The sequence below is a fragment of the Amblyomma mixtum genome, chromosome 6 (genome assembly GCF_055824585.1).
Source record: "Amblyomma mixtum isolate Tamu chromosome 6, ASM5582458v1, whole genome shotgun sequence".
Taxonomy (NCBI): Eukaryota; Metazoa; Arthropoda; class Arachnida; order Ixodida; family Ixodidae; genus Amblyomma; species Amblyomma mixtum.
In genome coordinates, this window is record NC_143017.1 from 160,344,557 (window position 1) to 160,358,553 (window position 13,997).

The 13,997-nt window shown below is 50.1% G+C and overlaps 1 protein-coding gene across 8 annotated transcripts in view; it reads left to right on the forward strand.

Moving 5' to 3' along the window:
• Positions 1–13,997, forward strand: part of mnb (minibrain) — a 103,509-nt gene that overhangs the window by 83,727 nt on the left and 5,785 nt on the right. For 6 of the 8 annotated variants that reach the window (XM_089549931.1, XM_089549934.1, XM_089549928.1 and 3 more), the window contains 7 exons: positions 5,530–5,744; positions 6,872–7,060; positions 8,749–8,914; positions 9,663–10,096; positions 11,337–11,477; positions 12,431–12,586; positions 13,345–13,555. In XM_089549931.1, coding sequence (XP_089406057.1) covers positions 5,530–5,744; positions 6,872–7,060; positions 8,749–8,914; positions 9,663–10,096; positions 11,337–11,477; positions 12,431–12,586; positions 13,345–13,555 — 1,512 coding nt within the window. Of the gene's footprint in view, positions 1–2,829; positions 3,157–5,529; positions 5,745–6,871; positions 7,061–8,748; positions 8,915–9,662; positions 10,097–11,336; positions 11,478–12,430; positions 12,587–13,344; positions 13,556–13,997 lie in introns of those variants that run through there. The other 2 variants (XM_089549936.1, XM_089549930.1) reach the window with 2 other exon arrangements.

The following is a 13,997-nucleotide window of genomic DNA, read 5'->3' on the forward strand; positions in this document are numbered from 1 at the left end:
GGGATTCCGGCGCCGACTCTCAAGGCCATTTGGTACTTTGATTTTTTCGCTTTTTTTTTTCTCCAAACGTGGAGACAGTGCAGGAACTTCGCTGTGCTGGCGTCACGGAACCGCTGCACCGTGTGTTAGCACTGCCTGTCGGGCCCGGTGCGCAAAATTGCGGCGCATGGCGTTAGAGCGCGGGTCAACTCGAGGCGCTCGCTTATAGAACTTCGGTTGTTTTCCGATCTGAAGTTTGTCATTTTCTCGTGCGAATGCGTCGCGTGTTGGGGTGAAGTGCAGAGGGAGGCGTGCAAGTTGAAATGGTCCGGTTCGTTCACAAAAGTACCCGTCGCGGGCTGGGTGGTGCGTTTCCGTCGCTACTGTGAAGCGTTGCACGAAACACTAGAGGAAGAGATCATAGTGGTCTATAGTAGCCATATTCGTTTTAGTTTAATGACTCTCGAACATTAATGAATACCGCTAGCGCTGTTGGCTCGGCCGGGACGGCGCGAGTGGTTATTGGAGAGAACCAGACGTGTTCGCGCAGCGAACAACCTCGTCTTCCCGTCTGTCCGTTGTGATCGCAGTACCTTCAGCAGCTGCACGCAGCAGATCGAACCTGCACGTCGACGCGAGAGTCGAAGGAGCTTCTTGACGGAGGAGCGAACGTGATGGGGGTGTGCAGAGCAGCCGGCCCGGTGGCGCGCGCTTCCCAGACGGCTTCGCGATCGATGTCCGCCGCCCCCCCTCCGCTTGTCGGGCCGCCGCTTCCGCCGCTGTCTGCTGCTAGAGTTACTGTATATGCTACCAAAGGTAGCAGAGTTGCGCGTAGGTCCGCCATCTTGCCTGCCAAGCAACCGAAGTTATGCGGCGAAGCCGCACTCCGTTTCTGCAGGCGACATGCCTAGCGCATCACCGATCGACCGTGAGCGCTTTTCCGAGGTTTTTAAAGCACTTTTTCGATTGATCGCAAACAAAAAGCCCCTAAAAAGCTGACTGCGTAACCCAGTAAACAAATGTGGCCAAGAAAAAACGGTGCTCTAGCGCGCGCCGTGAGCTGCGGCAGCAGGCGATTCCTGTCACCTTCCCCGAACTATTTACCTGATAACCTAAGGGCAGACTCAGTATTCTAAATACGCCGTGCAAATGCAGCATTCATTCATCTTTGCGGCAACATTTATTCACCGGACCTGCATTAAAAAAACTGTTTATAGTCTCCTTTACTAAATACGAAACCCTGCAAAAAGTTATGAGCCGGAACTATAGAAAGGACTGTATAAAAATCCAAAATACAGTTTACTCGAAACTGGCTGAACGTTACCATCTGACGTAAACAATCAGATGCCTAAACATGTTTCCCTCGATAAAAAATGGCTTGCCATTCAGGTTTTATGCCAACAGGCATAAATACGCAACGCAGAGCTCTATTTTAGCGTTTCAACAGCGTACACGAAAAAGCGCAGAGCCGCAAGTCCAGCCTTTTTTCGGTAAAGAAACCTCAATGCAACTTTTAGCAAAAAAAAAAAAAACAAAACGCGTGAGCTACACCCCACAGCAGCGAACGTAAACAGCCGTTGGATAGTGGATCCGCTTCGAACTTGCCCGGCTGTCAATCCAGTTCGCTGCAGCGGCGGCCGGCCTACGTCATCAGCGCACGTGTTTCTGGCCGGATGGGCAAAACATGCACCGTACCGAGGAGGCTCTCACAGGGAGAAGAAAGGCTGCAGGGCGTCTCGAATCGGGGACAGAGGCAGCGGGGGAGCACTCGACACCGGTAAAACCGGTTCAGAACCAAAAGTGAACGATTTTGCCCATCGAGCGTCGTCTTCTCCGCAGTACACGGTTGCTTGGACACCACGTGATGGCGCTCTACCAATGGAGTCGCGAGCGGCGTTGATCAAACAGACGCGCAACTCTGCTACCTTTGGTAGCATATACAGTAACTCTATCTGCTGCTGCAGCCGCGTGGCGCACTGCGGTGGCCTCCTCTCTCTCTGCTGGCGCGAGGGGCGGCGGTGGGGAGGCACCGGAGGGACCGACTGCGCGGACACGATGCCTCTCTACAGCCTCCACATTCTCGTTTATCCGCGTGCTTCGTCGCGAGCGGCGCTGCGAGCAAAAAACCCGGGCTCGGTAGCGTGCGGGGAATGGGGGAGGGTACGGTTACCTCCCGCTTACTAGCGGCAGGGTTCACGCAAGGTCGAGGCGTCGGCCCGGAGGTCACGCACCACCACGTCGACCGGGAGAAACCGCGCCGCGAGAGGGGTTGCGCGGTCAAGTCTGTGCAGAGACCAGCGGTCGCTCGTCGGCTGCTTTACGACTCTCCATTGAATCCTGCAGACCAGAGGTTCCCTTCCGCCTGGAAGCGTGCAGCGCTAGCGGGGAATTTGGAGCACTCAGTAGAGGAGGAAGAAGTGTCGACCTTTTCCGTTTCGGCATGGCGGAAGCCAGCAGTCACCGAAACTAAAGAGCATTGGGGATTTTTGTTTTAATTTGTGGTGTTGATTACTTAGAAATTAAGTGTTATTATTTTATGGCTTAAAAATAATTGATAGAGCAGAAGAAAAACCACATGCTGCCGGTGGGATCCGAATCCACGACCTCCGAATTTCGCGCCCCGTGCTTTACCAGCTGAGCTACGGCGACGGCTGTTTCGGGTTATGTCTGCCCCCTTTTTAGGTGCGTACGTGTCATTAACACGCTGAGACAAGCTTGACGTCAGTGGACGTCCATGGGCCGTATTGCGCTGCAAGTCCATCGTGCTGCTGCGCGTCACTCGCCTCCGCTGGCGGCGCTGCGGTCGCTTTGCTCATCTCGCGATCCTTGCTCGTTTGGCGTCGTCCCTTCCGGACGCCGCCGCCCCGCCAGCACCACGACTTCCGAACTCGGATCGCGGAGGTAGCGTGGGTGGAGGGCTCGGAAGAGAAGCGGGGCAGCAGCCGCGATGGCGTCTCCGCGGGGGGCGGCCGCTGTTGTCAGCGCCATCAGCACCGGCGGCACGTGGTCCACGGACGCTGCCGGACGGCGCCCGTGTCCGACCGTCCTCCGCGCCCGGCGACGGGGCCATGCGCCGGGACAGCGGGCCGCTCGCCGTGTCGGCCCCGTGTGGCCCCCCGGCCGATGGGGCCGACGAAGGCACTGGAGACGTCGCGTCCATCGGCAGCCTGTCCTCAGGTGCGCGCCCACCGCGAGTTGTCTTCTCTGCTGCCCTTCTAAAGGACTGACGGACTGCCCCAAGGCGGTGCATCCGGATCGCTCAGCCAGTGGGGCGACGTCGTGTCCTCTGTTTTCGGTGGAGCGGGGGGAAAAGAAAAAAGAAGCGACTAGGGGCCTGACACACACTCGAAATTTCGCAAGGCGACCGCTGCGCCAACAGAAGTTGCATAGGAGGCTCCGTTACCCGACCAAGCGCTTTCCTCCGCGACACGTCTCAGCTGGGCTTGTTGCTGCCCACGGTGTCGCGGTCTTTGTAATCGCAATCCTAGTCGTACCCCTGCCCGTCCTGGCGACTCCAACGGAACCTTGCCATGCGTTAATCACGTCCCAGGCCGTGAAAAAGCTAAGGAGGGAGGTAGTGAAGGTGCTTTTCATCCTGCCGCTTTGCTCTAAGCCACGGTGTAAGACATCGGTAAGAAGATCTTTCTTACGCTGCCGCTTCCCTGCTCGTTGCGGGGTCGCATGCGAACTCGCTCGGCGACCGGAGTTGAATGTCCTCAGCCTGACCCCGCTTGTACCGGCTGGCTTCAGCTTTTGACCCCCCGGTAGCCCTCGGTATGAAGCCAGAACTAGGGCTCACGTCTCTGTCGTGGTGGTTACGAAAACAAGTGTTTGCCGCGCGCGCCCGTGCGCGTGCTTGTCGCACGGCGAAGGTGGGCGTGTGCCCGGCGGTGCGCTACGCGGAAGCTCTCGTTATGCGTCCTCTGGCCGGCCCGGCTGCAGTCACGCGGTGCCAGCTGGCGAGCGGTGAACTTTGATGGGCCGGCAGTGAGCGCTGGCGTCGCCGGCGGCACCTTCTGTTGTTTGCCCTTCTGTGCCCCCCTCCTTTCCCCCAGTCTCCTCTCCAAGCTTTCGCTTTCCCGACCGGGGAGGGGCCGCCGACTGGCTGGCGCGCTTTAAAATTGGGCGCCGTCGCTGTTTGCTTGTTTTAGCTTGTTTCTCGCTCTCCGCGAGTTGTCGCCGCGCTGTCGCTGAGGGGTCGCCCGCAGCACGAGGGAGGCGAGGAGGAGGTAGAGGCACATAGAAGAGGTTGCTAGGTCTTTTGGTGTGTGTCACCTGCAAAATAGGGTTGCATTTCTATATAACATCTCATGTGTATGTAATAAGAGACAGCTCGCCATGTGGGTGTGTGTTGTGAAGGACATTACTCACTTTGAATGCCCCCATTCTTTCCGTTTTCAATTAAAGCTTTCACATGTACATTGAATCTTCATGGTGCAGATTGCATTAGCAATGGAAAGCTCGTTTTTCATTATATAAGAAGGATGTATTTATAGGTCGGTCAAGGTCTGTAATAAATAGCTGCATGGCTCTTTGGTTAATGTTTATTGGACAGGAGTGTTGAAAATGCAACATAGATAAAGTGTAATGCCCACTGTGAGTTCCTTTTAAGTTGTGTTACAATAAATAGGATGCAGCCCCGGCTCATATGTAGCCTGGCAACCATGAGCAGGTGTGCAAGGAGTCTCATTTAGGCATTTTCCAGAAGTCTGTGTGGAGAAAGCATGTTTGGCATTTGCTTCTGTGTATGTTCGAACCACCCATGGAGTGGTTCCAGAAGTCTGGCAGGTGGTCAAAGGATTGTTTTCCAATCTTGTTTGATCTTAGTGCCCAGCATAATGAATTTTGGGAAGTTGTGAGAAAATTATTTGACTGTTGGGTTTAAATGGCATTTGACAGGGTGCAGCAGTACTTAGTACTTCTTTAACTTCTTTGCCTACTTCGGGCCCTTGTGAGTTTGTGAGAAAGAAAGAGACCTCCTTGATGTCTGAACGGCACAGAGATGCAGCAACGGTAATGCTGGAGGCATGCCCACCAGCGCGTGCTCACACACAGCCTCTTGCAATAGCAAGTGCAGAACAAACATGAGTGAAATGAGGAACGAGTGACCATGCACAATAGGAAAGTAGGGATTGCTGATTTATGCCTACTGTGATGTGATGTCACATGCTCGTTTTGCAGGTCTAAAAGAGGTTTGCAAGTTCATTTCGAATGTCATTCAGTATTGGCAGCCATTACAAACAAGTTCAAGATGAGCTGTATACATGGTGTCCCATGGTAACCATCATCAGCATTGACCTGTCCAAGCATAATACAAAAACAGCAGCCACTGGCTGTGCATGGTAATAAAAGGACCTGCCACTGTTGTAACAAAATAGCATTTAAAGCATGAACAGAACAGCACCGTGAAAAGAAAATGCTTGAGTTGACTATTTGAATTAAGAAAGTTGCATAACATAGCAAATTGTCCCAGTTGGTGGCTTGGTGCTGCAGCTACCTGGTAAGGTGTCAAAACTGACCAGAGTTGTCGTACCCGATGGTCCCGTGCAGGTGAACAGCAGCAGCAGCAGCAGCAAGGGGGCGTGGTGACGGGTGCTGGGGCCAAAGGGGGCAATGCCACGTACGGCCGCCTCGTGACCCAGGACCTGCTGGCAGCAATGGCCACGGATCCCCAGCACCTGCCCTTCAAGTTCAGGGACCCCAGCCAGGCACCCCTGCGGAAGCTCAGCGTGGACCTCATCAAGACCTACAAGCACATCAACGAGGTGGGCTTTGTCCCCCCTCCCATTTGCACTGTCTCTCCTGCTTCGGTGAGCTAGCACCCTGCTGCAGCACGGAGCTCTGGGTTTTTTTACTTGTGGGGCGCTGACCTGTCCTCTTTGTCAAGTGTATCATCTGGCCAGGTTGAAGTGGGAAAAAAAGGGTGACTTGATATAGCTGGATGTTAGCTGGATTCGAGAGTATCTGAAACGAGAGTGATGGAGTGGAAAATTAAGTCTCTGCACATTGTAGCACAGTGTTCCTTGCATTTTACTGGTCTTTGCAGCCACACAGCAGCACAATGGTGCAATGCTTCGCACTCGTACCTGTATCATGTCTGCCACACGTTTAGCCTTTGGACCTACATGACCATTTTAGCTCTTCACAGCAATCGTCTATGAGTGCAGTACATAGCATCATGCGTCATTCCAAGTGAGCCATGAGGTTTTTGGTGGTAGTGGAGGTGAAGTTTGACACAACAAAGAAGCGCTACTCTCTGTAAAAGAGCTTGGTGGCCTGTTGGTTGTTGAAAAGTCACTTATTAGTTGTTAGACGTGCAGAGGAATTTTTTATTCTTTATGCCTCAAAAAATAAAATAAAAAAGGTATGTTTGCAATGGAGCAGGACCATCTCATGAGATGTTATTGGTAATCTGACAAACCTGCCGCTGCACTTGAAAGGAGGTTGCATTTTTTAAGGACTGTTACGGTGGGCTGCAATTGAGGCGAGCCTGTTAAACATGCCTCCTCCCTTCATGTGATTTGGAATTGTGAAACACTAAATGAATAATCTCAGCTCCCTTTTCCCTCCACCCCAAATTCGTTTCCCTATGATGAAAAGCTGTACGGGCTTCAGTTGGGTACTATTTACCTTTTCAGAATGGCCAAGAAAGTTTTATCCTTCAATTAGGTGAACTGCCACTGTATGCATTGCCAAAAACATAGTGCCATTGAAAATGTTTTGACAGGTTTCTCATCCCCAGGATTCACTAATTACCTATTTTTGTCTCATAACATAAATTTTTTGGCAAATTTTTTTCTCTTTAGCATGTAAGTTAAACATGCGTGATTTTATGTCAAGGTGTATAATGTATGGGGATAAGCTCTTGCATGTCACTCCTTGTGTGAAACAGGTCTACTATGCAAAGAAGAAGCGGCGTGCGCAGCAGACCCAAGGAGATGACCAGAGCCACAAGAAAGAGCGCAAGCTGTACAACGAGGGCTTCGACGATGACAACCACGATTACATCATCCGCAACGGGGAGCGATTCTTGGACCGCTACGAGATTGACTCCCTCATCGGCAAGGGTTCCTTCGGTCAGGTGAGTAGCCACTTGGTTCTGCAGCTTAATACTGGTGCGTAGCATTTTGTGGCGTGTGTCTCGGGCATTAAAGGGCCCCTGCCCACCCCATAATCCCAAACACTCTCTACCTCACTTTGAGCGAGCCTCCTCTCCTTCCATTCCCTCCTCGAAATTTTTCTCTCCCGCTCCTCGTCGAGTAGGCTCGGCAAGGCAAAATCACCCCTTCGTTCTCCGGTGTAAGCCGGAGGCGTGGTGTCTGTGGAGTGCGTCACAGGGCGACGTCATGGCCCCGCCTTCAATAGAATTCTTTTCTTGGTTTTTGCATTTTCTCCGCACACTGAACGATCGAGATCGGCTCGACCACCTAGACTTGTTAGCGAGCGCATCCTTTCATACATCTGTTTGTCATTCCCAGTTAACGAGCCACCTTTTCATTTTCTTTTAGGCCTCCCCACCGTTTCACGAGCGGAGGGGCGGAAGTCGGTTGTGTTCGAAACACACGGTGAAGCGCGGACCCGGCAACCGCCCGTTTGCTTTTCTCCATGCGTGTTTGTGTTCTGTGTGTTTGTGTCTTTTCTCCGCTCCAAAGCATATGTCATTCATTGGAGTCAAGGCGTACGCAAGATGCACGAAAGATAAGCGGTGTGTGTGCGGAGCGGTCAAGTGGGCGAGCGAGGGAAAGGCTCTGCTGCACTAGTAATTAAAACCTTGTTTTGGAGGGCTTGCATAGAAGAAAAAAATCTGAGAAGGGAGCGCATACGCAGAGCGTCTCGTGAGGTGATCACGGCGGGGGGGGGCGAACCAACTCCCTCAGTTTTACTATTTTTTACTTTTTATGGCTAGGGTTCAAGGCTGTCGCCGCACGCTCCCTCCGCAGTTTTTTTTTTGTTCCTTCATGCGGGTTTGTAAGCATGAGCCAGAACCGAAGGCGCTGCGGAAAGCCTTGTGCAGACGACGCGACGCCAAGGCTACGCCCAACCTTCTCCTGTCAGTCAGAACGATGCACCAATGGAGTGCCTTTAGCGAAAGTAGCCCCCCTTGACGTCAGCGGGGTTCAGAGTAGTGGGCCGGGCCCGTTTTTGTTGAAGGAAAGAACGAGCGGGCTTTGATTTGAATTTTCGCAGCTTTTCGGGGCGCGCATGGCTCTAGTATTTTGCAGAGGTTATCTTCGATGCCTCATCTATGCAGTGGGCTTGTTTTTCAAAAATGTCCGGACCCTGGGTAGTGGCCCTTTAAGCGAGTGAACTTATCACAGAGGCTTCATTTCTCAGAGCCGTGTTGCATGGCAGTGGACAAGGCTTTGTCTTGCAGCAAGGTTTCTTCTGCTTTCCCCTGGGAATAGGAATTGCGAGTTCTGTCTGATTGAAGTGCAGTGGGCTTTAGTGGCAACCTGTATTGGCAGTTTTCATAGGATGCTCGTGGCCTTTAGTTTTTAGTTGCTTCAGGAAAGCGTTTTCGTATTCCTTCTAGCTGCTAATTCGTTTACTGAAAACATTCACTGTTATGCGCCGTATTTTTTTTTTTTTTTTGCCTCATTTATCCAACAATCTTAAAACCTTTGGTTGTTATTATTTGTATGCCCTCAGAGCGGAATTATTCCAAATTATTTCCTAAGGGCTGTTGGGAAATGAACCAAGCAATATGCAGTGCATTTGTGTAGAGTTGTTGGGCTACTCCTTAGACTGTTCTTGTGCTTTCCTTAACAGGTAGTGAAAGCGTATGACCGAGAGGAACAGTGTTTCGTGGCCATCAAGATCATCAAGAACAAGAAGCCGTTCCTAAACCAAGCTCAAATAGAGGTGAAGCTCCTTGAGATGATGAACAATCATGAAAGCAATGGCACCTGCTGTCATGTGGGCAAGGACAAAATAGGTTGGTGTCTCTTTCCTTTGATGCTGCTATATATTATATGAGTTTTTAGTGCGGTATGATTTTATGTTGCTCGGCAACCACTTTGTCCAAACAGTATTTCTTGTTCCACTTGCCATTTATCCACCGAGCGTCATCCGAGCCAGGTTCAAATGTAAGGCTGCATTATCATACGATGAAACCAACCCAGTCCTTGCAGCTATGAAGTACACATGCTGCTGCAAAACTCTCACAGTGTTAGTGCAAATTTATGAAGTAATTTCATCATAATCTCTTTGTAAATACTTCACTACTCATAAATTGTTTCGTGTGAGTCATCAAAGCAGCTGAAGGCAGGCAAAGAAATTGATGCTTGTGATGTCATTTTTAAATAAAGCAGCGCCATGTGAAAGCACAGTTTGTGTAGTGATATTGCTGGCCTGAAAGGCTTGAAAAAGCAGTGAACGAGAACATTATGTTCAGTTCTACCAGAAGAATAAACTATGCATGTTCGGCACACGGTCCTGCAAGGCCCGAAAACGAATGAAGAAAACATAAAGTTTATAATTGGATATCATTAATAAAGGGATATCATCAGAAGGCTACAGCTTTGTAATTTATGAGTGATTGATTCTAATTTGTTTAATGTGTATGTGGTTTTCACATGGTACCTAAAGTTGAGCGTTTTTCTCTCTCATTTTCCTTTCCCTGCACCCTTCATCTGTTCCGGTGACAACTTGGTACGCTCCCTTGTTGCTGCCGGGGAACACAGTGAAGTTAAAGGGCCACTTCATGTGGCGCAACCACCTCTGCCTGGTCTTTGAGCTGCTCTCGTACAACCTGTACGACCTGCTGCGCAACACCAACTTCAGTGGGGTCTCGCTGAACCTGACACGCAAGTTTGCCCAGCAGATGTGCACTGCATTGGTGTTCCTGTCCAGCCCGGACTTGAGCATCATCCACTGCGACCTGAAGCCCGAGAACATCCTGTTGTGCAACCCCAAGCGGAGTGCCATCAAGATTGTGGACTTTGGCAGCTCGTGCCAGCTGGGGCAGCGCATCTACCAGTACATTCAGAGCCGGTTCTACCGGTCGCCCGAGGTCCTCCTGGGCATCCCCTACGACATGGCCATTGACATGTGGAGCCTCGGCTGCATCCTGGTCGAGATGCACACGGGCGAGCCGCTCTTCAGCGGGGCCAATGAGGTCAGCGTGCCTTTCCTCCTTTTAGAGCGATAACTGTCGATGGCAGCAGTCCTCAGATCTGTGGTGTTAGCCTAGACGTCTTTTAGTGATGAGGTGTAAGGTCAGCGGGAGGGGATGTGACAGGGTAAGGGTAACCGTTACGCTGTGCCCTGTGTGCGATATTGCTTCCTTTTACTGACATCGTTTTCATCGCTCAGGTAGCAGAGCATAACAGCTATTGCTGGGTTCTCACAGTACGCAGCGTAGTGTTCACACTTGTCAGTTCTTTTTTTTCTGCCAACCCTTAGCACAGTGCTTAAGGGTTATGTTGTGCAGCTTTTGTAAAGTGAATATGTGAAACAGAAGCTAACTTTGTTGGGAAACTTAGCATACAGTGCTTACAGCACCCAAGTGCTTACAACACTTGGGCGTCCTGCTTTTCAGGGTCTGATTGTAACGAAATTGAAACAAACTTTGCAGTCAAGCTTGTAATCAGCTTGTCTGTCACACAGCCAGTAGCTGTACTGTTGCCCTGGTGACTTCAAACAATGCATTTTGCAATATGAGCCTCAACATCCAATGTGCTTAAACCATTGAGGAAGGCCTCTGCCTTAGGTGGAATAAAAAGGTAGCAATGGACACAGGTGCAGCGTCTTGTGTATTTCCGTGTGTTATTGAGCTTAGTTTCGAGACGACATAGACTGGCAGTTTTCTGTCATAGGGATGTGCCGATATGAAAGTTGTAATGTGAGCTTCTGCTTCCTGCTAATGATCTGCTTTGTACACATTTCTACCCAGCTCAAGGGTTTTGCTTGCTGTTTAGGCCTATATATGATGTTGCCTGTAGTCGACATGAGAAAAATTATTTGTGGTCATGGCCGGCTGGCATGTTTAGGATTATAAAATGCCATCACTGTGGGGTGAGCACTGCTTGTTTCATGCCATTATGTATTGAAGAGGATAACTGGGGTTTTATGCTGGGGATAGCTGCCATGTGTTATCCTCTAGGCTACGTGGGTGGTGTTATTTTGCAGTACAGAGACAGAGAGGTGTGCTGCCGAGCAGCTCGGAAGGTGGTGTAGTGAAACGGGTCTTCTGCTGAGGTTGAGGGGGAGATGGCGACCGCGAGAAGGTGCACTTGAGGAGTTCCTAGCTTTCCAGTTGGTTCACTTGTCACTGGTGTAGCAGCTGAATAACAGCTTGGCAAGGGCTCTGACCATCCTTCTTTACCACGCGCTGATTATGCCGCTTTGTTGTGCAGGTGGACCAGATGAACAAAATAGTGGAGGTGCTGGGGCTTCCACCCAAGGCTCTGCTAGACAAGGCCCACAAGGCACGCAAGTACTTCGAGAAGCTTCCAGATGGCAGCTATGTGCTCAAGAAGACCAAGGATGGCAAGAAGGTGTGTTGCAATGGGAATGACTTTTCCTGTTTGGTTATTACTTGCACAATGAATGCACTCATTGCTTTGGTTGTTGAAGTATAACTTTTTTTTGCATGTTACTTGCATAAAAGAATCGTCCCTCAGTTTAATACAAAGGTGCTTCAAGTTTGGCATTGTAATTTGTGCCACTTGTTCTCTTGCAGGGAAAAAAATGAGGGTATTCTAACGCTAGCACTTTTTTCATTTAGGCTTTGTGTCGACGAGCTGTTGGTGTCCTTGTTCAGAGCTGCCTATTCTGTCTCTTGTAATGTAAGAAAGATGCATTCACATCTCCAGAAGTAGTGGGGCCACCGTCCAGTTCCTCTGAACTAATGAAATCTCTCCACTCGATGTATGGTCGTAGGCATATAATATGGAGCGTGTTTCGGCAACAAAATTCTTAGCAAAAATTAGGGGTATTTATACATACGCTAGGAAGTCCCATATAAACCCAAAAAACCTTAATACATATTCAGCGGGAACACGTGAGAAAAGTGCAAATACCAACGCTTGCTTCACCACTTTATTTCGGCTGCACTTGTGCATACCACATGTCAAGTGCAAGACACATACCATCAAGATATGTACAGATGTGGAGGTTATTAAGTTCATGGGTTGCTTGCTAATACATTGTGCCTTTTTGTTTGATGACCTGTACTGAAAAGTTTTGCCCATTTTTTTTTTTGTCACTTATACTCTACAGCACTTTCTAATGTACGCGTAGATATCGTGGTGGTAATTCTGAAGGCTGGCATCATTTAATATTCAGACTGTGAGGGCCAGTATACGAACGGACTGTTGCCACAAAGGAGAGCACTGTGCTCCTTGAAAGTATATTTCTTTCACGCACTCCCTCGCTGTGTGAAAGTTGCTGCCTGCTGCCATTTCTTGATCTGATCCTTGGCTTCCTCCATTGTGGCCCCTGTTTACAGCAGTACCGTGCCCCTGGTACAAGGCGGCTGCACGAAGTGCTCGGCGTGGAAACGGGAGGCCCCGGAGGGCGGAGACTGGCCGAGCCAGGGCACTCGGTCGCCGACTACCTAAAGTTCCGCGACCTGGTGCTGCGCATGCTCGACTATGACCCCAAGGTGTGGCTCCTTTCTTTCCTCACTGAGCTTTCCACACTCTCTTTCACCCTTGTCTCTCATTCTCCTTGGCATTGGAGCAGAGGTCAGTCAGCAACAAAAAATCAAGGGGGGTCACAAATTCTGGAAGCTGTTCCAACCGTTGGAGTGGTGCATGTTGATTAGCGGTCTTGGTAATCGCATGTCTGGTTACCACAATAGCTGTAGTGATGGGTGTCAGCATGTTGGTTGTAAGATGAGAGCAATGTGATTATGCTCTGAACAGCAAAGAGCATCCAACCACAGAGCAAAGAACCCAGGGAAGTTTAATAAAATGTGAAAAAAGGTGCAGGAAACTTATGCAGTACAACTTGTAAGCCCATGACCACAAAAGTTGATGCCGTTAGCCTAAGCAGCATGGCTGAGTCGAGCAGAACGGCTAGCTTCTGTAACAGCAAGTGTCACTGGGAGCAAGGTGATCGTGCTTTTTACAGCAGCCTCTGTTGTATGAACACACATAGTATCTGCAGCTTTCTTCAAAGCATATTTGTTGGGGTTAAAGAAATGCCTTTGCACTTGAAACACTGTGATGTAGAGAGTGGGAACCCAAGTTTTTGGAGCGAACAAATAATGTACGAGCGGTCTAAGGAAAAAAAAAAGTGCCCTCTTGAGAGTGTAATGAGAATGGAGCCTCCTTCGCCTTAAGAGTTATTACATTTCTAGAATCATGGCTTTGTAAACTGTGTTCAAGCTTGCTTAACCTTCCTGCTTACATTTTCCAGGGGCGCATCACACCACATCATGCACTGCAGCACTCATTCTTTCGGCGCACGGCAGACGAAGGCACCAACACATCGACATCACCGGCTGCATTGGAAGGGAGTGCATCAACGGCCGCATCATGTCTCATGCTGATGGCGCCGCAGCAGGCGGCCCTCAACAACGGCACCTCTTCGGCCTCTTCGTCATCAGCGTCCTCAGGTGCCAGCTCCTGTGAGTGGGCCCCGCTGGGGCGTCTTTCTTCCCATGGTAGTTCTCGCCCACCGGTGCCCCGGTAGTAATATTCACCAGTATCACAGGGAAATGCCAGTTGCTCTGACTTTCAACTTAACATGCTGCGGGAAAGAATGTACTGAACGAGTTGTTCGACAAAAACAGACTCATTTGGTCAGGGTTGTATGTGTTATATGATGTGAGCAGTCTGTGATGTTGGGCAGCTCATATTACGCTGACTACACTTCTTGCTGCCCTTTTTGCTCAGGTTTTGAATTGTTGTAATTTAATGTCCTTTAATTAACTTTTTGACCTTTTGTCATTTATTGCTGATAGTTAAGGTTCAGTACCAGGAAGAAAGCCAAAATTGTGGTGACAGCAGTGACAAGTAGGTGGCGCAAGTGCTGCCAGTAAGCTTGTTGACCTTGATGACCTGTGGCGT